This window comes from Carassius auratus, chromosome 34, assembly GCF_003368295.1.
Source record: "Carassius auratus strain Wakin chromosome 34, ASM336829v1, whole genome shotgun sequence".
Taxonomy (NCBI): domain Eukaryota; kingdom Metazoa; phylum Chordata; class Actinopteri; order Cypriniformes; family Cyprinidae; genus Carassius; species Carassius auratus.
In genome coordinates, this window is record NC_039276.1 from 15965023 (window position 1) to 15988905 (window position 23883).

The following is a 23883-nucleotide window of genomic DNA, read 5'->3' on the forward strand; positions in this document are numbered from 1 at the left end:
AGATAAGTTTGATAGATAGATAGATAGATAGATAGATTAGTTTTAATATAGATAGATAGATGAGTTTGAATATAGATAGATAGATGAGTTTGATTATAGATAGATGAGTTTGATTATAGATAGATAGATAGATTAGTTTTAATATAGATAGATGAGTTTGATAGATAGATAGATAGATAGATAGATAGATAGATAGATAGATAGAGTTTGAATATAGATAGATAGATGAGTTTGAATGAGTTTGAATGGGTTAGTAATAGTACATAGGTTAGTCTGATTGAGTCTAATGGGCTTCAGTGTGTTTAGATTTGAATTTTTGACAGTTGGAGTTCACGGAATGTTCAGTTGAGCAGAGGCTTTTCAATGCAAGTCTATGGGATTTTTATGATTTTTAATCTTCATTTTTATGAAAAGTATAAGTCCAATCAGTTAGAAAAGATATAGCACACCCGGCGAGATTAGTTTGAAGAGCTGGTCCGAGTTTGGAGTCTGTAGAGTTAAAGCTCTAGGAGGAGTTAGAGTTGATAATTTAGTCTAAGAAGAATAATAATAATAACTAGATAAAAAAGTTCGTCAAGACAAACTTTAAGTTGGCTTGAGAAAGCCTGACCAGAAAGTCTGAAAAAGTTTGAAAAGTTTGAAAAGTTTGAAAAGATTGAAAAGTTTAAGTTTAAAAAGTTTTAAGTTTGATGGTTTTCAGTCTGAGATAGATAGACAGATAGACAGATAGACAGATAGATAGATAGATAGATAGATAGATAGAAAATGTGAAAAGTTTAAAAAGTTTAAAAAGATTTAAGTTTAAGAAGTATAAAAATGACAGTGATTAACATATTGTTAGCATTACAAGCAAGTGACTATCATGTGACAAGCATGTACTTAGCATGATTAGCAAGGTATCTAGCATGTCGCTAGCATAATTAGCAAGTGACTAGCCATGTCGTTAGCATGATTAGCAAGTTACTAGCATGTCGCTAGCATGATTAGCAAGTTACTAGCATGTCGCTAGCATGATGTTAACATGATTAGCATGTTTCTAGCATGCGACTAGCATGTTGCTAACATGATTTTAACATGATTAGCATGCGACTAGCATGTTGCTAGCATTATTTTAGCATGATTAGCATGTTGCTAGCATTATTTTAGCATGATTAGCATGTTGCTAGCATGTTGCTAGCATGATTTTAGCATGATTAGCATGTTGCTAGCATGATTTTAGCATGATTAGCATGTTGCTAGCATGATTTTAGCATGATTAGCATGCGACTAGCATGTTGCTAGCATGATTTTAGCATGATTAGCATGTTGTTAGCATGATTTTAGCATGATTAGCAGGCGACTAGCATTTTGCTAGCATGATTTTAGCATGATTAGCATGTTGCTAGCATGATTTTAGCATGATTAGCATGTTGCTAGCATGATTTTAGCATGATTAGCAGGCGACTAGCATTTTGCTAGCATGATTTTAGCATGATTAGCATGTTGCTAGCATGATTTTAGCATGATTAGCATGCGACTAGCATGTTGCTAGCATGATTTTAGCATGATTAGCATGTTGCTAGCATGATTTTAGCATGATTAACATGTTGCTAGCATGATTTTAGCATGATTAGCATGCGACTAGCATGTTGCTAGCATGATTTTTAGCATGACTAGCATGTTGCTAGCATGATTTTAGCATGATTAGCATGCGACTAGCATGTTGCTAGCATGATTTTAGCATGATTAGCATGTTGCTAGCATGATTTTAGCATGATTAGCATGTTGCTAGCATGTTGCTAGCATGATTTTAGCATGATTAGCATTTTGCTAGCATGATTTTAGCATGATTTGCATGCGACTAGCATGTTGCTAGCATGATTTTAGCAAGATTAGCATGCGACTAGCATGTTGCTAGCATGATTTTAGCATGATTAGCATGTTGCTAGCATGATTTTAGCATGATTAGCATTTTGCTAGCATTATTTTAGCATGATTAGCATGCGACTAGCATGTTGCTAGCATGATTTTAACATGATTATCATGTTGCTAGCATGATTTTAGCATGATTAGCATGCGACTAGCATGTTGCTAGCATGATTTTAGCATGATTAGCATGCGACTAGCATGTTGCTAGCATGATTTTAGCATGATTAGCATGCGACTAACATGTTGCTAGCATGATTTTAGCATGATTAGCATGTTGCTAGCATGATTTTAGCATGATTAGCATGATTAGCATGTTGCTAGCATGATTCTAGCATGATTAGCATGCGACTAGCATGTTGCTAGCATGATTTTAGCATGATTAGCATGTTGCTAGCATGTCTCTAGCATGACTAGCATGCGACTAGCATGTTGCTAGCATGATTTTAGCATGATTAGCATGTTGCTAGCATGATTTTAGCATGATTAGCATGCGACTAGCATGTTGCTAGCATGATTTTAGCATGATTAGCATGTTGCTAGCATGATTTTAGCATGATTAGCATGCGACTAGCATGTTGCTAGCATGATTTTAGCATGATTAGCATGTTGCTAGCATGTCTCTAGCATGACTAGCATGCGACTAGCATGTTGCTAGCATGATTTTAGCATGATTAGCATGTTGCTAGCATGTCTCTAGCATGACTAGCATGCGACTAGCATGTTGCTAGCATGATTTTAGCATGATTACCATGTTGCTAGCATGATTTTAGCATGATTAGCATGCGACTAGCATGTTGCTAGCATGATTTTAGCATGATTAGCATGTTGCTAGCATGATTTTAGCATGATTAGCATGTTGTTAGGATAGATAGATAGATAGATATATAGATAGATAGATAGAAACAGTCAGTAGATAGATAGATAGCTAGATAGAAACAGTCAGAAGATAGATATATAGATAGATAGATAGATAGATAGATAGATAGATAGATAGATAGATAGATAGATAGATAGATAGATAGATAGATAGGTAGATAGATAGATAGAGTTTGAAGATAGATAGATAGAAAGATATATAGATAGATAGATGAGTTTGATAATAGATAGATAGATAGATGAGTTTGATTATAGATAGATAGATAGATAGATAGATAGATAGATAGATAGATAGATAGATAGATAGATAGATAGATAGATGAGTTTGATTATAGATAGATAGATAGATGAGTTTGATTATAGATAGATAGATAGATGAGTTTGATTATAGATAGATAGATAGATGAGTTTGATTATAGATAGATAGATAGATGAGTTTGATTATAGATAGATAGATAGATGAGTTTGATTATAGATAGATAGATAGATGAGTTTGAAGATAGATAGATAGAAAGATATATAGATAGATAGATGAGTTTGATTATAGATAGATGAGTTTGATTATAGATAGATAGATAGATAGATAGATAGATAGATAGATAGATAGATAGATGAGTTTGATTATAGATAGATGAGTTTGATGATAGATAGATAGATAGAAACAGTTAGTAGATAGATAGATAGATAGATAGATAGATAGATAGATAGATGAGTTTGAATATAGATAGATAGATAGATAGATAGTTGGAGTTTGACGGAATGTTCAGTTGAGCAGAGGCTTTTCAATGTAAGTCTATGGGATTTTTATGATATTTAATCGTTATTTTTATGAAAACCGTAAGTCCGATCAGTTAGAAAAGATATAGCACACCCGGCGAGATCAGTCTGAAGAGCTGGTCCGAGTTTGGAGTCTGTAGAGTTAAAGCTCTAGGAGGAGTTAGAGTTGATAATTTTGTCTCAGAAGAATAATAATAATAAGTTTAAATAGAATATCAGTAAGTTGGCTTTCTCAAGCCAACTTAATAATAAGTTTAAATAGAATATCAGTAAGTTGGCTCTCTCAAGCCAACTTAATAATAATAACTAGATAAAAAAGTTCGTCAAGACAAACTTTAAGTTGGCTTGAGAAAGCCTGACCAGAAAGTCTGAAAAGTTTGAAAAGTTTAAGAAGTTTAAAAAGTTTTAAGTTTGACGGTTTTCAGTCTGAGATAGATAGATAGATAGAGTTTGAAGATAGATAGATAGATAGATAAAGTTTGAAGATAGATAGGTAGATAGATAGAGTTTGAAGATAGTGTTTGAAGATAGATAGATAGATAGATAGATAGATAGATAGATAGATTAGTTTTAATATAGATGGATAGAGAGATAAACATCTAACATTACCATGTTGGTAGCATGATTTTAGCATGATTAGCATGCGACTAGCGACTAGCATGTTGCTAGCATGATTTTAGCATGATTAGCATGCGACTAGCGACTAGCATGTTGCTAGCATGATTTTAGCATGATTAGCATGCGACTAACATGTTGCTAGCATGATTTTAGCATGATTAGCATGCGACTAGCATGTTGCTAGCATGATTTTAGCATGATTAGCATGTTGCTATCATGATTTTAGCATGATTAGCATGTTGCTAGCATGTTGCTAGCATGATTTTAGCATGATTAGCATGTTGCTAGCGTGATTTTAGCATGATTAGCATGCGACTAGCATGTTGCTAGCATGATTTTAGCATGATTAGCATGCGACTAGCATGTTGCTAGCATGATTTTAGCATGATTAGCATGTTGCTAGCATGATTTTAGCATGATTACCATGCGACTAGCATGTTGCTAGCATGATTTTAGCATGTTGCTAGCATGTCTCTAGCATGATTAGCATGCGACTAGCATGTTGCTAGCATGATTTTAGCATGATTAGCATGTTGCTAGCATTTCTCTAGCATGACTAGCATGCGACTAGCATGTTGCTAGCATGATTTTAGCATGATTAGCATGTTGCTAGCATTTCTCTAGCATGACTAGCATGCGACTAGCATGTTGCTAGCATGATTTTATCATGATTAGCATGTTGCTAGCATGATTTTAGCATGATTAGCATGCGACTAGCATGTTGCTAGCATGATTTTAGCATGATTAGCATGTTGCTAGCATGATTCAAGTGACTACCATGTGAAAAGCATGTACTTAGCATGATTAGCAAGGTATCTAGCATGTCGCTAGCATAATTAGCAAGTGACTAGCCATGTCGCTAGCATGATTAGCAAATTACTAGCATGTCTCTAACATGTTTCTAGCATGTTTAGCATTCGACTATCATGTTGCTAGCATGATTTTAGCATGATTAGCATGTTGCTAGCATGATTTTAGCATGATTAGCATTCGACTAACATGTTGCTAGCATGATTAACATGTTGCTAGCATGATTAACATGTTTCTAGCATGATTAGCATGTTGCTAGCATGTCGCTAGCATAGTTAGCAAGTGACTAGCCATGTCGTTAGCATTATTAGCAAGTTACTAGCATGTCGCTAGCATGATTAGCAAGTTACTAGCATGTCGCTAGCATTTTGTTAGCATGATAAAACATGTTTCTAACATGCGACTAGCATGTAGCTAGCATGATTTTAGCATGATTAACATGTTGCTAGTATGATTTTAGCATGATTAGCATGTTACTAGCATGTTGCTAGCATGATTTTAGCATGATTACCATGTTGCTAGCATGATTTTAGCATGATTAGCATGCGACTAGCATGTTGCTAGCATGATTTTAGCATGATTAGCATGCGACTAACATGTTGCTAGCATGATTTTAGCATGATTTTCATGTTGCTAGCATGATTTTAGCATGATTAGCATGCGACTAGCATGTTGCTAGCATGATTTTAGCATGATTAGCATGTTGCTAGCATGATTTTAGCATGATTAGCATGTTGCTAGCATGATTTTAGCATGATTAGCATGCGACTAGCATGTTGCTAGCATGATTTTAGCATGATTAGCATGCGACTAGCATGTTGCTAGCATGATTTTAGCATGATTAGCATGCGACTAGCATTTTGCTAGCATGATTTTAGCATGATTAGCATGTTGCTAGCATGATTTTAGCATGATTAGCATGTTGCTAGCATGATTAGCATGCGACTAGCATGTTGCTAGCATGATTTTAGCATGATTAGCATGTTGCTAGCATGTCTCTAGCATGACTAGCATGCGACTAGCATGTTGCTAGCATGATTTTAGCATGATTACCATGTTTGCTAGCATGATTTTAGCATGATTAGCATGCGACTAGCATGTTGCTAGCATGATTTTAGCATGATTAGCATGTTGCTAGCATGATTTTAGCATGATTAGCATGAGACTAGCATGTTGCTAGCATGATTTTAGCATGATTAGCATGTTGCTAGCATGTCTCTAGCATGACTAGCATGCGACTAGCATGTTGCTAGCATGATTTTAGCATGATTACCATGTTGCTAGCATAATTTTAGCATGATTAGCATGCGACTAGCATGTTGCTAGCATGATTTTAGCATGATTACCATGTTGCTAGCATGATTTTAGCATGATTAGCATGCGACTAGCATGTTGCTAGCATGATTTTAGCATGATTAGCATGTTGCTAGCATGTCTCTAGCATGACTAGCATGCGACTAGCATGTTGCTAGCATGATTTTAGCATGATTACCATGTTGCTAGCATGATTTTAGCATGATTAGCATGCGACTAGCATGTTGCTAGCATGATTTTAGCATGATTAGCATGCGACTAGCATGTTGCTAGCATGATTTTAGCATGATTAGCATGTTGTTAGGATAGATAGATAGATAGATAGATAGATAGATAGATAGATAGATAGATAGATAGAAGGAGTCAGAAGATAGATAGATAGATAGATAGATAGATAGATAGATAGATAGATAGATAGATAGATAGATAGATAGATAGATAGATAGATGAGTTTGATTATAGATAGATAGATAGATAGATGAGTTTGATTATAGATAGATAGATAGATAGATGAGTTTGATTATAGATAGATAGATAGATGAGTTTGATTATAGATAGATAGATAGATAGATAGATAGATAGATAGATAGATGAGTTTGATTATAGATAGATAGATAGATGAGTTTGATTATAGATAGATAGATAGATGAGTTTGATTATAGATAGATAGATAGATGAGTTTGAAGATAGATAGATAGAAAGATATATAGATAGATAGATGAGTTTGATTATAGATAGATAGATAGATGAGTTTGATTATAGATAGATAGATAGATAGATAGATAGATAGATAGATAGATAGATAGATAGATAGATAGATAGATAGATGAGCTTTATTATAGATAGATGAGTTTGATTATAGATAGATAGATAGATAGATAGATAGATAGATAGATGAGTTTGAATGAGTTTGAATGGGTTAGTAATAGTACATAGGTTAGTCTGATTGAGTCTAATGGGCTTCAGTGTGTTTAGATTTGAATTTTTGACAGTTGGAGTTTGACGGAATGTTCAGTTGAGCAGAGGCTTTTCAATGTAAGTCTATGGGATTTTTATGATATTTAATCGTTATTTTTATGAAAACCGTATGTCCGATCAGTTAGAAAAGATATAGCACACCCGGCGAGATCAGTCTGAAGAGCTGGTCCGAGTTTGGAGTCTGTAGAGTTAAAGCTCTAGGAGGAGTTAGAGTTGATAATTTTGTCTCAGAAGAATAATAATAACTAGAAGGTACATTTCCTGAAGAAAATGTGAGTGGTACTTGCAGTGGCAAAACTCGGCGCCCTGTTGCTAGGTTGTTGCAGTGAGGTTGCTACGGTGGTTGCTAAGGTACCCTGGGTGGTTGCTAGGGCGGTTGCTAGGGTCCCCATGATGGTTGCTAAGGTACCCAGGGTGGTTGCTAGGGTAATCTGAATGGTTGCTAGGGTCTTGCTATGTGGTTGCTAGGGTACCCGGGGTGGTTGCTAGGGCCGTTGATAGGGTACTCAGGGTGGTTGCTAGGGTAATCGGGGTGGTTGCTAGGGTGTTTCTATGTGGTTGCTAGGGTACCCGGGGTGGTTGCTAGGGCAGTTGCTAGGGTCCCCATGATGGTTGCTAGGGCTGTTGCTAAGGTACCCAGGGTGGTTGCTAGGGTAATTGGGGCGGTTGCTAGGGTGTTGCTATGTGGTTGCTAGGGTACCCGGGGTGGTTGCTAGGGCGGTTGCTAGGGTCCCCATGATGGTTGCTAGGGCCATTGCTAAGGTACCCAGGGTGGTTGCTAGGGTAATTGGGGCGGTTGCTAGGGTGTTGCTATGTGGTTGCTAGGGTACCCGGGGTGGTTGCTAGGGCGGTTGCTAGGGTCCCTATGATGGTTGCTAGGGCCGTTGCTAGGGTACCCAGGGTGGTTGCTAGGGTAATCGGGGCGGTTGCTAGGGTGTTGCTATGCGGTTGCTAGGGTACCCGGGGTGGTTGCTAGGCAGTTGCTATGGTAACCAGGGTGGTTGTTATGATGTTACTTGGTGGTGGGTAGTTGTCACAGATGGTCACTATGTAGTTATTATAGAGTTCTTAGCCCATTTGAGCACTTAGCTAATCACTATTAGCATGTAGCTAATCACTGCTAGCATGACTAGCATGTTGGAAGTCCAGTGTGCTAGCATGAGTCAAAAAATCCAACCGCCATGTCTATGCGATGTTCTGATGCAGAGATATAGGTCGTGCAAAACGGTTGCTAGGCTACTCCGTTTGGTTGCTATGGAGTGGCTTGGCAGCTGCCAATCGTGATACTCCAAAGGCTGTTCGCCAATATAAACCAACCCCCATGCCTCTACGATGTTCTGATGCAGAGATATAGATCTTGCAAAACGGTTGCTAGGGTACTGTGTTTGGTTGCTAGGAAGTGGCCTGGCAGCTGCCAATGATGATACTCCAATGGTTGCTTGCTAATATAAACCAACCCCCATGCTTCTATGTCTTTCAGATGTTAAGATATCTCTCTATACTTTGGGTTGCTAGGTAGCTCTTAATGGTTGCTAGGGCGTGGCTAGGTTGTCTTGAAGGAGATACATGATTGGCCGTTTGCTGCCCGAGTCAAACGAGCCCACCCTCATGTTTCTATGACACTTCTATCCAAAGTTATCCATTTTATAATTTTCAATGGAAGTCTATGGAGCTTGTTGCTATGGCGCTCTCTATGGTTGCTAGGGCGTGGCTTGATAACTTAATAGCGATCCTGAGAGACTGATTGGTTGCCTGATTCAAATGAGCCCACCCCCTTGTCTCTATGACACTATAATCCAGAGTTATGTTAAATGCAAAATCCCTATGTAATTTCCCATAGTAGCCCTCCCTATACTTTGTATTAGGGTCAAATTTGGGGGGCTCTAGCCCCCCAGGGGTACAACTTATACCCCAATGCGGGGTGTGTTCTCGCACAGCCTGATAGCCTCTCCAAATGTGGTGATTCACGTGTTTCTGCGAAATTCTCTCTCGGAGCTACGATCGGTCAAAGTTTACCCCAATGTTAAGTCTATGGGTTTGATCGCCCGATTTTTCGCCCGTTGTACGAACATCGTACGCCCGATCGCTTATAAAAGTCATAGCACACCATTCCCGTATAGGCCGCACGATTTGACGCCTGTTTCGTTGGTCTGTGGCAAAAACTGCGGGACTAGTTACGTGCCGAAATTTGTACGGATCTAGAAGAAGAAGAAGAAGAAGAATAATAAGTATGTGAGATAATAATAGTGATGCCTTGCCTCCGGCAAGCACCACTAATAAGTTTAAATAGAATATCAGTAAGTTGGCTTTCTCAAGCCAACTTAACTAGATAAAAAAGTTCGTCAAGACAAACTTTAAGTTGGCTTGAGAAAGCCTGACCAGAAAGTCTGAAAAGTTTGAAAAGTTTAAGAAGTTTAAAAAGTTTTAAGTTTGACGGTTTTCAGTCTGAGATAGATAGATAGATAGAGTTTGAAGATAGATAGATAGATAGAGTTTGAATATAGATAGATAGATAGATAAAGTTTGAAGATAGATAGGTAGATAGATAGAGTTTGAAGATAGTGTTTGAAGATAGATAGATAGATAGATAGATAGATAGATAGATTAGTTTTAATATAGATGGATAGAGAGATAAACATCTAACATTACCATGCTGCTAGCATGATTTTAGCATGATTAGCATGCGACTAGCATGTTGCTAGCATGATTTTAGCATGATTAGCATGTTGCTAGCATGATTTTAGCATGATTAGCATGCGACTAGCATGTTGCTAGCATGATTTTAGCATGATTAGCATGTTGCTAGCATGTCTCTAGCATGACTAGCATGCGACTAGCATGTTGCTAGCATGATTTTAGCATGATTAGCATGCGACTAGCATGTTGCTAGCATGATTTTAGCATGATTAGCATGTTGCTAGCATGATTTTAGCATGATTAGCATGTTGCTAGCATGTTGCTAGCATGATTTTAGCATGATTAGCATGTTGCTAGCATGATTTTAGCATGATTAGCATGCGACTAGCATGTTGCTAGCATGATTTTAGCATGATTAGCATGTTGCTAGCATGTTGCTAGCATGATTCTAGCATGATTAGCATGCGACTAGCATGTTGCTAGCATGATTTTAGCATGATTAGCATGTTGCTAGCATGTCTCTAGCATGACTAGCATGCGACTAGCATGTTGCTAGCATGATTTTAGCATGATTAGCATGTTGCTAGCATGATTTTAGCATGATTAGCATGCGACTAGCATGTTGCTAGCATGATTTTAGCATGATTAGCATGTTGCTAGCATGATTTTAGCATGATTAGCATGCGACTAGCATGTTGCTAGCATGATTTTAGCATGATTAGCATGTTGCTAGCATGTCTCTAGCATGACTAGCATGCGACTAGCATGTTGCTAGCATGATTTTAGCATGATTACCATGTTGCTAGCATGATTTTAGCATGATTAGCATGTTGCTAGCATGATTTTAGCATGATTAGCATGTTGTTAGGATAGATAGATAGATAGATAGATAGATAGAAACAGTCAGAAGATAGATAGATAGATAGATAGATAGATAGGAGTCAGAAGATAGATAGATAGATAGATAGATAGATAGATAGATAGATAGATAGATATAGTTTGAAGATAGATAGATAGAAAGATATATAGATAGATAGATGAGTTTGATTATAGATAGATAGATAGATAGATAGATGAGTTTGATTATAGATAGATAGATAGATAGATAGATAGATAGATAGATAGATGAGTTTGATTATAGATAGATAGATAGATAGATGAGTTTGATTATAGATAGATAGATAGATAGATATATGAGTTTGATTATAGATAGATAGATAGATGAGTTTGATTATAGATAGATAGATAGATGAGTTTGATTATAGATAGATAGATAGATGAGTTTGATTATAGATAGATAGATGAGTTTGAAGATAGATAGATAGATAGAAAGATTTATAGATAGATATATAGATGAGTTTGATTATAGATAGATAGATAGATAGATAGATAGATAGATAGATAGATAGATAGATAGATAGATGAGCTTGATTATAGATAGATGAGTTTGATTATAGATAGATAGATAGATAGATGAGTTTGATTATAGATAGATAGATGAGTTTGATGATAGATAGATAGATAGAAACAGTTAGTAGATAGATAGATAGATAGATAGATGAGTTTGAATATAGATAGATAGATAGATAGATAGATAGATAGATGAGTTTGAATATAGATAGATAGATAGATAGATGAGTTTGAATGGGTTAGTAATAGTACATAGGTTAGTCTGATTGAGTCTAATGGGCTTCAGTGTGTTTAGATTTGAATTTTTGACAGTTGGAGTTCACGGAATGTTCAGATGAGCAGAGGCTTTTCAATGCAAGTCTATGGGATTTTTATGATTTTTAATCTTCAGTTTTATGAAAAGTATAAGTCCGATCAGTTAGAAAAGATATAGCACACCCGGCGAGATTAGTCTGAAGAGCTGGTCCGAGTTTGGAGTCTGTAGAGTTAAAGCTCTAGGAGGAGTTAGAGTTGATAATTTAGTCTAAGAAGAATAATAATAACTAGATAAAAAAGTTCGTCAAGACAAACTTTAAGTTGGCTTGAGAAAGCCTGACCAGAAAGTCTGAAAAGTTTGAAAAGTTTGAAAAGTTTAAGAAGTTTAAAAAGTTTTAAGTTTGACGGTTTTCAGTCTGAGATAGATAGATAGATAGAGTTTGAAGATAGATAGATAGATAGATAGATAGAGTTTGAATATAGATAGATAGATAGATAGATAAAGTTTGAAGATAGATAGGTAGATAGATAGAGTTTGAAGATAGTGTTTGAAGATAGATAGATAGATAGATTAGTTTTAATATAGATGGATAGAGAGATAAACATCTAACATTACCATGTTGCTAGCATGATTTTAGCATGATTAGCATGCGACTAGCGACTAGCATGTTGCTAGCATGATTTTAGCATGATTAGCATGCGACTAGCGACTAGCATGTTGCTAGCATGATTTTAGCATGATTAGCATGCGACTAACATGTTGCTAGCATGATTTTAGCATGATTTTAGCATGATTAGCATGCGACTAGCATGTTGCTAGCATGATTTTAGCATGATTTTAGCATGATTAGCATGTTGCTAGCATGTTGCTAGCATGTTGTTAGCATGATTTTAGCATGATTAGCATGTTGCTAGCATGATTTTAGCATGATTAGCATGCGACTAGCATGTTGCTAGCATGATTTTAGCATGATTAGCATGCGACTAACATGTTGCTAGCATGATTTTAGCATGATTAGCATGTTGCTAGCATGATTTTACCATGATTAGCATGCGACTAGCATGTTGCTAGCATGATTTTAGCATGATTAGCATGTTGCTAGCATGATTTTAGCATGATTATCATGCGACTAGCATGTTGCTAGCATGATTTTAGCATGATTAGCATGCGACTAGCATGTTGCTAGCATGATTTTAGCATGATTAGCATGATTAGCATGTTGCTAGCATGATTCTAGCATGATTAGCATGCGACTAGCATGTTGCTAGCATGATTTTAGCATGATTAGCATGTTGCTAGCATTTCTCTAGCATGACTAGCATGCGACTAGCATGTTGCTAGCATGATTTTAGCATGATTAGCATGTTGCTAGCATGATTTTAGCATGATTAGCATTGCGACTAGCATGTTGCTAGCATGATTTTAGCATGATTAGCATGTTGCTAGCATGATTTTAGCATGATTAGCATGCGACTAGCATGTTGCTAGCATGATTTTAGCATGATTAGCATGTTGCTAGCATGTCTCTAGCATGACTAGCATGCGACTAGCATGTTGCTAGCATGATTTTAGCATGATTACCATGTTGCTAGCATGATTTTAGCATGATTAGCATGCGACTAGCATGTTGCTAGCATGATTTTAGCATGATTACCATGTTGCTAGCATGATTTTAGCATGATTAGCATGTTGTTAGGATAGATAGATAGATAGATAGATAGATAGATAGATAGAAACAGTCAGAAGATAGATAGATAGATAGATAGATAGATAGATAGATAGATAGAGTTTGAAGATAGATAGATAGAAAGATATATAGATAGATAGATGAGTTTGATTATAGATAGATAGATAGATGAGTTTGATTATAGATAGATAGATAGATAGATAGATAGATAGATAGATAGATAGATAGATAGATAGATAGATAGATAGATAGATAGATAGATAGATGAGTTTGATTATAGATAGATAGATAGATGAGTTTGATTATAGATAGATAGATAGATAGATGAGTTTGATTATAGATAGATAGATAGATGAGTTTGATTATAGATAGATAGATAGATAGATAGATAGATGAGTTTGATTATAGATAGATAGATAGATAGATGAGTTTGAAGATAGATAGATAGATGAGTTTGATTATAGATAGATGAGTTTGATTATAGATAGATAGATAGATTAGTTTTAATATAGATAGATGAGTTTGATAGATAGATAGATAGATAGATAGATAGATAGATAGATAGATAGATAGATAGATAGATTAGTTTTAATATAGATAGATAGATGAGTTTGAATTTAGATAGATAGATAGATGAGTTTGATTATAGATAGATAGATAGATAGATAGAGTTTGAATATAGATAGATGAGTTTGAATGAGTTTGAATGGGTTAGTAATAGTACATAGGTTAGTCTGATTGAGTCTAATGGGCTTCAGTGTGTTTAGATTTGAATTTTTGACAGTTGGAGTTCACGGAATGTTCAGTTGAGCAGAGGCTTTTCAATGCAAGTCTATGGGATTTTTATGATTTTTAATCTTCAGTTTTATGAAAAGTATAAGTCCGATCAGTTAGAAAAGATATAGCACACCCGGCGAGATTAGTCTGAAAAGCTGGTCCGAGTTTGGAGTCTGTAGAGTTAAAGCTCTAGGAGGAGTTAGAGTTGATAATTTAGTCTAAGAAGAATAATAATAATAATAATAATAATAATAATAATAATAAGTTTAAATAGAATATCAGTAAGTTGGCTCTCTCAAGCCAACTTAATAATAATAATAATAATAATAATAAGTTTAAATAGAATATCAGTAAGTTGGCTCTCTCAAGCCAACTTAATAATAAGTTTAAATAGAATATCAGTAAGTTGGCTCTCTCAAGCCAACTTAATAAGTTTAAATAGAATATCAGTAAGTTGGCTTTCTCAAGCCAACTTAATAAAAAGAGGGATAAGCATCTTACTTGCAGCTGCTGACAATCACAATGAGCCGCTTCCTTAAGGTGGCATAACGCAATGTGAGATGGATCTGTCCAAAGCTACCCTGATGATTCAAGATGGCCCTTCAATAAACATAAACTCATTGGTGAAATCTGGAGTTTTTGGTAGGACACAGCATTTGTAAGCAGCACCAGACTGTACCTACTCTGGATAAAAAGCATTGTCCGTTAGATCGAGACGAGAAGAAATGATTGAGTTCTCCGAAAACAGGCTTTGGGAATCGTAGCGATGAATTTGACCTGGGGTGGAGGGGTCAAATGCAGGAGAGGAGGAGCCCACGATAGTGCTTCGTCGGTAGGGTGTATACTCCGCTTGGAGTTCATTATAGGAGCTGACCGAAGATGGCATAGGGGCAGGAACTGTCTGTGTTCTGGAGAGTGGGACAAATGAAACCGGCACTTTTTCTTTCAGGACGCTCTGTACAGGTTGAGCTGGAGCTGGAGCTGGAGCTGGAGTTTGGGGCTCAGGGCGAGTTTGGGTAGATGAGTCTTTTTCCTCAGCCGGAGCTGGTGGAGTGGCAACCTCTGGTTTCCTTTTCTCCAGCGTAAGAATCTGATTGAGATGACGGGTATAATGTCATTGCTAACCATTATCCCAGCAAATATTACAACTTTAAAGTCATTGTTATATTAATCTATGTCTTGATATATAAAGGAACACTTAAATATATACAAACAATAATAAGATCAGTGTTTCTAAACTGGAAGGCTGTGACTCAAACTTGGGACACAGATCTGTTCTGATTGGGTTGTGGATGGCAGGATTGCAAAATAAACAGACTTGTGAACTTTTAAAATGTAGGAGAACAAATATGATTGTGACACACAAAGGTTAGGTTTGTTAAAATTAGTTAATGCATTAGGGATAATGAACAAACCATTTTTACCATTTATGAATCTAGGTTATAAATATACTACTGTTCTTTAACTCATATTCATTATAAATATATTCAATTATTAATGCAAATTGTAACGTTTTATTATAAATCTAAGTAAATAAATGCTGTAAAGTTCATTGTTATTTAATGATAACTAATGTTTTTGCATTTAACCTTAAGTTAAAGTATAAAGACTTTTATTTATGACAGTTTTAGTTTGAGCTTGTGATATCCGGGTGCTGAAGAAAATAAAACCAGCCGCTGCAGTTCACTCACTCACCCTGAGAACAGCTTTCATCTTGATCTGGCTGTTGGTTCCGGAGCGCTCCAGCAGAAAGCGCTTGTCCAGGGCCATGTCCGGTGCATTGAGCAGCCAGACCAATGGCAGAGAGAGTTTGCCCAGCGAGGATTTCTTCTCGTGTTCTTTTACCTAAGGCCACAGGGTAAACGAAAGAGAGACATCAGTTTCTATTTATTATATAATTATACTATGAATTTGTTATAGTTAGCAAACCTTGTGTATGGAAGAACAAGAACAATTAGTTTTTCTTTAATATTGTAAAATGGGTTATGGTTTTAAGACTGGTTTACCTCAACATTCAACACTTGGTTATTCACACTGTGCACAAAGAATGTGAAGCATTCATCAAAAGTTGGGTCTTTTGAGGCAAACACAACCTGGCAGAACAAATACAAATCACTCCAGCTTCTAAATTTTTTGATTCATTGAGTTTGAAAACTGGGAAACAGAGTGGATTTGCTTTAGGATTACATTACAAAAAGTTACATACCTTGCTTTTTTGACTTTTTTTTGACTGATCAATGAAAAACTCCACATATGAGTTAGGATCATTAGTTCTTCTGGTAAGCTGCGGATGGAAATAAAGTGTGTTAAGGTCACAGACACATTTTGATAATGTATATTCTAGGTAACCTTTAGGTGTGGTTCCCAAATTTTTAACTCCCAAAATTGGTCATGGTCATGACTTTTCCTTGACCTTTTCCACTCATTTGTGATTACTGGATAAAAAAACCTAAATCATCAAAAAATAAATAAATAATGATAAAAAAAAAAAAAAAAAAACTAGCACAGATTTATATTAAATGTCAGGTATAAATCCTTGGAAATTATATATTTAAACAATTATGTGTATTCGCACAGAAATGTCTCCAGTGAGACAAAAAAAGAACTGATTGCAATGCAGTTCACATATGATTTAGCTAGTGGTGCAAAAAAACACACATTAGGAGTCATTCTGGCAGCTGCAAAAAAAAAAAAAAAAACTTTTCATTTTGACTGAAAATGTGTGCAGGAAATGTTTTTCATTTATATGTCGTGGCCAGCAGATTACTTCACTCTGATCAACTGACATTGAGGTGATATTATGATTATGAAACTACAACGCTATATAAAAGACCAAAAAAAGTCCTAATGTTTCACCTTTTAATTTGCATAACGTGATCATTTTCATAGTTGAACCAGTGGAAGAAACCAGTTGAACAGGTTGCTACAATTACAGAGAAGCAGGAAACTAAACCCTGTGCCTTGACTTTATCCTGCTTACAGCTGAAACGCTTTGATATAATCTCTGGAATGTTCTATATTCAGTGCAAGATGGCCTGAGGCAGCATTCCAAACGCATGAGATGAAGAAGAGTGAAATACCTAGATGTCTAGCTTTGTGACGAAACAACAGAAAAAGAAAGACTTTTTTTTCACCTTGTTTTTGAGGAAGCCTAATACACAAACTTCCCAGAAAGGCTTAGATGAATAAATCACTCAAACATTGTAATTCAGTCATCATTTACTCACTGTTGACTTGTGAAAGGGCAAAATTAATTTACATTTCAGATTTCTTCCCACACAAACCTATCATATGGCATCAGAAGATGGTATTTTGATGGTGTTTATAGTGGTGTGCACAGGACAGGGGCCAGGGGTGGCCTCAAACCCCTGCCATTTTAAATAGCAGATGCTAAATCCGATCTAGGTGCTCTCGGACCAAGATTTCAACTGAAGGGGAACTAACCACCCCTCAACCATTTCTAGTGAGGAGGACTTCATTATGTACTTCATTCTTTCCACATAAGATCAAGGATAATAGCAGCCATTTCTTACCCGAGCTACTTTGGGTGGTTTTCCATGCTTTTCATTATGGGTGAATTCACGATGGTCTTTCTAAATGCAAAGAAAAATGGTAAGAAAGAAAGAAAAAAGAAGGAAAAAGGAGATATATCACAATAGTCTTTTAGATGTACATGAATACTCACAGGCAGATTATAGGCACTGTCCAGGTATACTGCCAACATGGCACACGCGAGCCCATCACTGGTCTGAAAGGTGAAATTAAATAAAAAAAAAACTGCATTAAAACACCTTTATATTTTATCCAGTTTAATTTTTTACAGCTTAATATAATGTTCACATCAAGGGACAAAACTAAAACACATTTTATTAGAAAATACAGCACTTACATCACAGCAGGTATTTTAACCATCTAGCACAATATCTAAATTATCAACACTATTATAATGCAAGAAATACAAGCGTACCTCCTGCAGTAGTGCTTGGTTTGTGTGCAAAGAAAACCATTGCAACTTCATATGTATCTGACCAGACTCTATGTCCTCCAGGGTGAACCACTGAAATTCAAAAACACAACTTGGTAAACAACTAAAAATTATGCACGTTTTATATTATATTATATTGAAGTATATTTTAGCACTTTTTCAATGTACAGAGAAATTCCACAACTTTTCTGATCTTTCTAAAGCTCACCTCATCTATCTCTCTCTCTTTTCTCACATCCCCACAATCCAGACTGAACCTGTGGCAGACAATTAAACATCTCTCACAAAATCAACATACAATGGGCAAAATAACAGCCATGATCTGAGCATACTCCTCATTACCTGCCCAAAAAGTCGTCAGCATCTTTGTCTTCATCATAAAGTTCCACCTCCAACTCTTGCCCAGGGGCTTCATGAATGACAAACTATTTAAAAAACAGATATTAAAGAGATCTCGATTTCCCCATGTGAATTGACTTTAGCCAGATAGAGACTGAGGAATTCTTAAATTGACCTCATAAACTTCATTCCAGCGTGGATTCAGATTTTCTTTGATGGTCTTCGTTTTGAATTGCTTGTTTCCGACCCTCAGCACAGTATATGGATCTGACTTGCCCTTTACAAGTCCCATCATGTGCTTGTCTTTGGCCACAAGATCACGGGCCTCCAAAACATGGACCCGTACGACACCCTAAAGATGTTCACATAGTGTAACTTATTCTGCATTTTCAAAACAAACACAAAAGGTTTTTCTTTTTACAGATTTTGGCATTGGGAATCAATTATCCCAAGTCTTACTCGAGGAAGAGGAAACTTCATTTGATCAACCTTGATTTGATCAATCAGAGGGAAGCACATACGATTGGGCAGAACCATGAGAGAGGCGATGATATCCACAATGGCTGATTCTGACAGATGACTAGAGAGCAAACAGATTTAGTTTTACTTACCAAGAAACACTTAGTATCACGTTTGATTAATTTATTGAGATAAAGGAATCAAATATCCCTGGTTTTTTAAATGGCAATTACATCAGTAGGTGAAAGATTTTTACAGGTAAAATCTGTCCTGGGTGAAAGGATATATAGGAATATGACTGATTATTATAGAGATTAATCAATTAACAGCCATTTCATATGTTATAAGATATTTAATATTCACGGAAAATGAGGAACAAAGACAGGCTTAACATTGTGTCAGCAACACTAAGTACGTTTTTCTTTCTAACTTATGGGGAAAAGGACATCTTTAATCTTCAATAATTTATTGGCTAACTGGCTAGCGGTTTGGTAAACAACCAAATACAACAAATGTGCATTTCAACCATGTATTAAGTGACAATCAAAATAATTCAAATCACTGTACATATACCTTAGTCCTGGACCATCCAAAACGTTAGTCATTCCAGTCCAATTGACTTGCAGAGCCTGGAAATTTAATTTAAAATGTTCATGTTTTGCTAATGAATTCATGACACTTTTGTTATTTTTATTTTTATTTTAAACTAACCAATTGCATGTAATATCCAAACCATAGACTGCATAAAGACAGGTCCATACTCACGGGTCGACGAATGAAGAACATGGTGACTCCACCTACAATTGGTGCCTGGCCAATCAGAGGCTCGAGAATTACTCGTAGCGTTCCCTGAAGCTGAAAGAACAAATAAACAGATTCATAGTTCTTTTTTAATAGATTAACTTTGCTGTGTTGTGGGGACTCAGTCAGGGTCAGTAAAGTTGATTATTTTATTTCATTTTATTATAATATTTTTTTAAAGGAAATTAATACTTTTTTTTCAGCAGGGATGTATTACGCTGATGTAAGGTGACAGCAAAGACATTTATAATGTTACAAAAGATTTCTATTTGAAATAAATGCTTTTTCTTTTGAACATTCTGTCATTCTGTCAGAATTCTAAAAAAAGAATTTTTATTTTATTTAATTTTTATAGAATTTCATTTTTCCATGAAAATATCAAGCATCTTTTCTTTAACACTGATAATAATATGAAATGCTTCTTTAGCATGATTTCTGAAGGACTCTGTGACACTGAAATCTGCTTAAAATGCAGCTTTGCCATCACAGAAATAAATTACAGTTCTTTTAAATTGCAATAATATTTCACAATATTACAACTTTCATTGTATATTTGAGTGAATAAATACAGCCGTGGTGAGCATGAGCCTTTAAAGAGTTCAGTCAGACGCCAAACTTTTAAACAGTATTGTGAAAATCATAAACATGACATTGCCGGATATAAAAGGCAACTCTTAAATATCAGCTGAAGAAAATACCATCTATTATTCCTTCACTAACCTGAAGGCCTTTGACTCCAACTTTGATGGCTGCTCTAACATCTGCATCAATGTCTACATCAGCTTCATAACTACAAGAGATAGGAAAGGAAAAAGAGCATTAAAACATTACAGGAACATATATGATAGCAAAACCACACATTGTATCAGTCGTATATAGGGGTAGCAAATAATCTGGTGTCAAAATTAAGTTCTATGTCACAGCTCACGTAATGTTGAGGTCAAGGATGACCTCTCTTGTTTCCAGCTCATGTGTGTACACTCGTACCCCTGTAATAGTTGGAGCCTGAAATGCAAATACACAGTTGTAAGCTCTTATTTGACTGCTGAAATACTTATAATAGTAGGCTACAATATTCTACTGGCAGTTTGGGCGCCGAGCATCAGATTACAAAATCATACCTTCTGTCCCATGTGGACTTTTGTAAAGGTGAAGGTCTTCAGATGGGGGTTGGACAATCTTACAGATGGCTGAATGTTTTCCACGAGAAGCTTTTCCATGTACATGCCAAAGAACGGCCATGCTTGCTGAAGAATCTACAAACAAGCACATTTATTATAGACATGCATTAGAAGTGAAAAGAATGAAATAGTACAATTTAAACTCCCACAGGCAGACACATTTATGAGATTTGCCAGCATATGACAGATCAACATTTGAGAAATCTCACCTTGTTGATCCAAGCAGCCTTCTCAACATCTGTGAAGTGAATCTATCAGGGACAAAATAAAGAAAGAAAGAACAGGGACAAATAATTCATATTTCACCACAAAATTAAGGTTCACTTGTCTAGAAATCAAAAACACTTTCTTGCAACTTGCTTAAATATAATTTGCTGCATATTAAATTCCATATAATTCTGTTTTCCTTTCAGCTTTTTATGAACTACGAATTAGATCAACACCTTAAAATTTCAGAGGGCTCAAGGGCCATTTTTTATTTTATTTTATATCTGTGGCATCATGTAATCTATAATATCTAAATCAACTGTGAAGATCAGGTATGTGTTTCCAAGAAGAAAGATCGTCATACTGGTTTGGGATGACATAAAGGTGATAATTGATTTCAGAATTTTATTTTTAAGACAACTACCCCTTCAGGGTTATACTGGCGTTTGTAAACATGGAAATCTTGAGAATTGTAGCAACATAAAAATGGGATACTATAAAATTGTACTTTGCAGTTCAAATAAACAACATCATCCATTTTATATAGACATTAGTACCACATTAAAGGGATGGGTATTTTAATTAAGAAAATCAAGCTGACACCTTTGTGTGATGTTCCCAGAGCAATATATCAAGAAGCATCACCTCTTACAATTCATTACCATCTAGTATTGTTTGGATATTAAGTATCTATATAATGTAGCCTACAGTAGAGTGTTTTCCCAGCAACATACTAACTGGTTTACACCTTTGCAACTACTTAAAATACATGTTGCACAGATCACTTAATTTAACTAATTATTCCAGGTCAATAAAGACGCCAAAAAAGACCACCCACCCAAGCTGGCATGTTCATGGCTTTGAGTTCATTCCTGATCACGTCCTTCTCGTTTTCCAAAAAGTCAATAGCTGTATCGATCCTCTGATCTTTCCACCTGCGGTTGTTTTTCCACATGGTCCACATGAGCATGATCAGAAGAATCCAGCTGATGCTGAGTCCTAGAGAGCCGGTCAGGTATACGGGATAGCACAGGACAATCGCTCTCGTTATGAACATCAGGAACTCCATGATCAGCTGACTGACATCGTTTACACTGAGTCCTGGATCACCAGTAGAGATGGAGGGCTCTTGACCCCCACTGACTGCAGCACTCATTGTGACTCTGGAGCCTGGTTATTGATTTAAATGTAGAAGTAGATACTGAACTATCTTGAGATCACATCCAATGGTCGAAAGAGTAAACAAGACGTTTTTCGTGACGCGCTCAGCATCCCCGGTGGTGACCCGTCGTGTTTAGTTCATCTCCATTAAACCGACTGTATGTTTGTGGAGGCTCCCTGGCAGTTTTGGTGAACTTCCGTGTTTTCTATTGTTTTTTAGTCCGCCTAAAGACACGCCTAAATCCTCCCTTTTTATGTTATTTCTTACCTAAATGATTGCAAACTGAAAGCGATGTGTTCATGGGAGTAGCGCATGAAGACGAAGTCGCATTAAATAGCGGCTGAGGCAGAGTAAGTGGCCGGGGTTTATTGCAGAGAGATTTTTTTTTATCTTGAATGAATTTAGTTTGAGTGTGATTTTAAAGAAACGTGCTTGAACAGCAAGAAGAAAAAATTATCAACATTAGTTACATTTTTTGATTATAATAGCTTTTTAATTGCTTTAAGCTTTTTAATTGTCTTTTTTTTTAGCTTAATCAAGAAGAAGAAAACTATATGCGTTCGTTAAAATTATAGATTGGCCTAATAGTTTTAAAGTTATTCTTTATTTAGCTAGTTTAATATTTTCCTTTATACGTAAATGTAATATGTTGATATCTATTTGCACAGTCCGATTTTTTTTATCTTTATGGCAAAGAATGTTTTAATTTTTGTCAGATCAAACATTTAAGAGACTAGATAATAATTTAAAAAAATGGTAGGCTCATGTATAAATTAAAACCATTATATTTATTTCGTGACGTGCGTGTCGTTTTAACATTATTATTATTAGCCTATTATATAAAAAACTAGATTTTTTTCAGTATACGTCTTTGCTGTTTGTACAAATTTAATTGCCATCGTTTGTCTTGCGCCATCTCGAGGGGTTTCAAAGACATTGCAGTCCAATACAAGAACATACTTTTATCAGCTACTTTATGTATACATACTGATGAACTTACGGATAATAGCTTGACCTGGCTTGGAAGTGGAGTTGTATTTGTGTAACTGTAGGCTATTACTTATTGTTGTAAGACATTCACAAAAACTGCATGTCTCTCAAAACTGATGAAAGAACAGGAGAAAGACAATTAACATTATATCCCAATGAAGTATGGATAATAAGAACACTTAAAACAGGATATATATATATATATATATATATATATATATATATATATATATATATATATATATATATATAATTGTAATTTTAAGGTGGGGTTTAAAGTGGGATACATTTGAGAGAGAAATTAGCCTACTGATATTCCAGAGACTTAAATGCTGAATCTCTTAATTCTAAAACTTTATTATATATTTTTTTAACCTTACCTTGATTATAATTTTTTTTAACCTCACCTTGCCTGTCTTTGGTACATTTTACAGTTTAAACCACAATCTGACACATATTATGTAGATATAGACACCTAGTGTGTCAATGAATAGTAAAAATATCTTGTCAGAAGTGGGATTCGAACCCACGCCTCCATTCGGAGACCAGAAGACCCATGTTTGATTGGGAAGGACTTAACCTTGAGTCTGGCGCCTTAGACCACTCGGCCATCCTGACAACTGTAGAGCTCCAGAAAATCTTCGCCATACATATTTTTGAAAACATAAAAATAACTGACATTGTTTTTCTGAACGGCTGTTCACAACAAAA

The 23883-nt window shown here is 35.8% G+C and overlaps 1 protein-coding gene and 1 non-coding gene across 2 annotated transcripts in view; both read right to left on the reverse strand.

Moving 5' to 3' along the window:
* Nucleotides 1-22466, reverse strand: part of LOC113053299 (extended synaptotagmin-3-like) — a 58852-nt gene extending 36386 nt beyond the window's left edge. The window contains exons 1-19 of the mRNA XM_026218212.1: nucleotides 21859-22466; nucleotides 21023-21064; nucleotides 20754-20888; nucleotides 20561-20637; nucleotides 20353-20422; nucleotides 19597-19686; nucleotides 19405-19460; nucleotides 18832-18952; nucleotides 18548-18724; nucleotides 18376-18458; nucleotides 18242-18290; nucleotides 18016-18105; nucleotides 17734-17796; nucleotides 17582-17641; nucleotides 16255-16332; nucleotides 16055-16141; nucleotides 15744-15893; nucleotides 14732-15138; nucleotides 14550-14648 (exon numbers count right to left, since the gene is read on the reverse strand). Of these exons, the coding sequence (XP_026073997.1) occupies nucleotides 14550-14648; nucleotides 14732-15138; nucleotides 15744-15893; nucleotides 16055-16141; nucleotides 16255-16332; nucleotides 17582-17641; nucleotides 17734-17796; nucleotides 18016-18105; nucleotides 18242-18290; nucleotides 18376-18458; nucleotides 18548-18724; nucleotides 18832-18952; nucleotides 19405-19460; nucleotides 19597-19686; nucleotides 20353-20422; nucleotides 20561-20637; nucleotides 20754-20888; nucleotides 21023-21064; nucleotides 21859-22176 (2252 nt within the window). The 5' untranslated portion in view covers nucleotides 22177-22466. The remainder of the gene's footprint in view (nucleotides 1-14549; nucleotides 14649-14731; nucleotides 15139-15743; nucleotides 15894-16054; nucleotides 16142-16254; nucleotides 16333-17581; nucleotides 17642-17733; nucleotides 17797-18015; nucleotides 18106-18241; nucleotides 18291-18375; nucleotides 18459-18547; nucleotides 18725-18831; nucleotides 18953-19404; nucleotides 19461-19596; nucleotides 19687-20352; nucleotides 20423-20560; nucleotides 20638-20753; nucleotides 20889-21022; nucleotides 21065-21858) is intronic.
* A 1211-nt stretch (nucleotides 22467-23677) lies between these two features.
* On the reverse strand, nucleotides 23678-23790 carry trnal-caa (transfer RNA leucine (anticodon CAA)). Its single transcript has 2 exons — nucleotides 23753-23790; nucleotides 23678-23723 (listed from the first exon to the last, which is right to left on the reverse strand). It is a non-coding gene; the product is annotated as a tRNA-Leu (tRNA).
* Nucleotides 23791-23883: the final 93 nt, after the last annotated feature.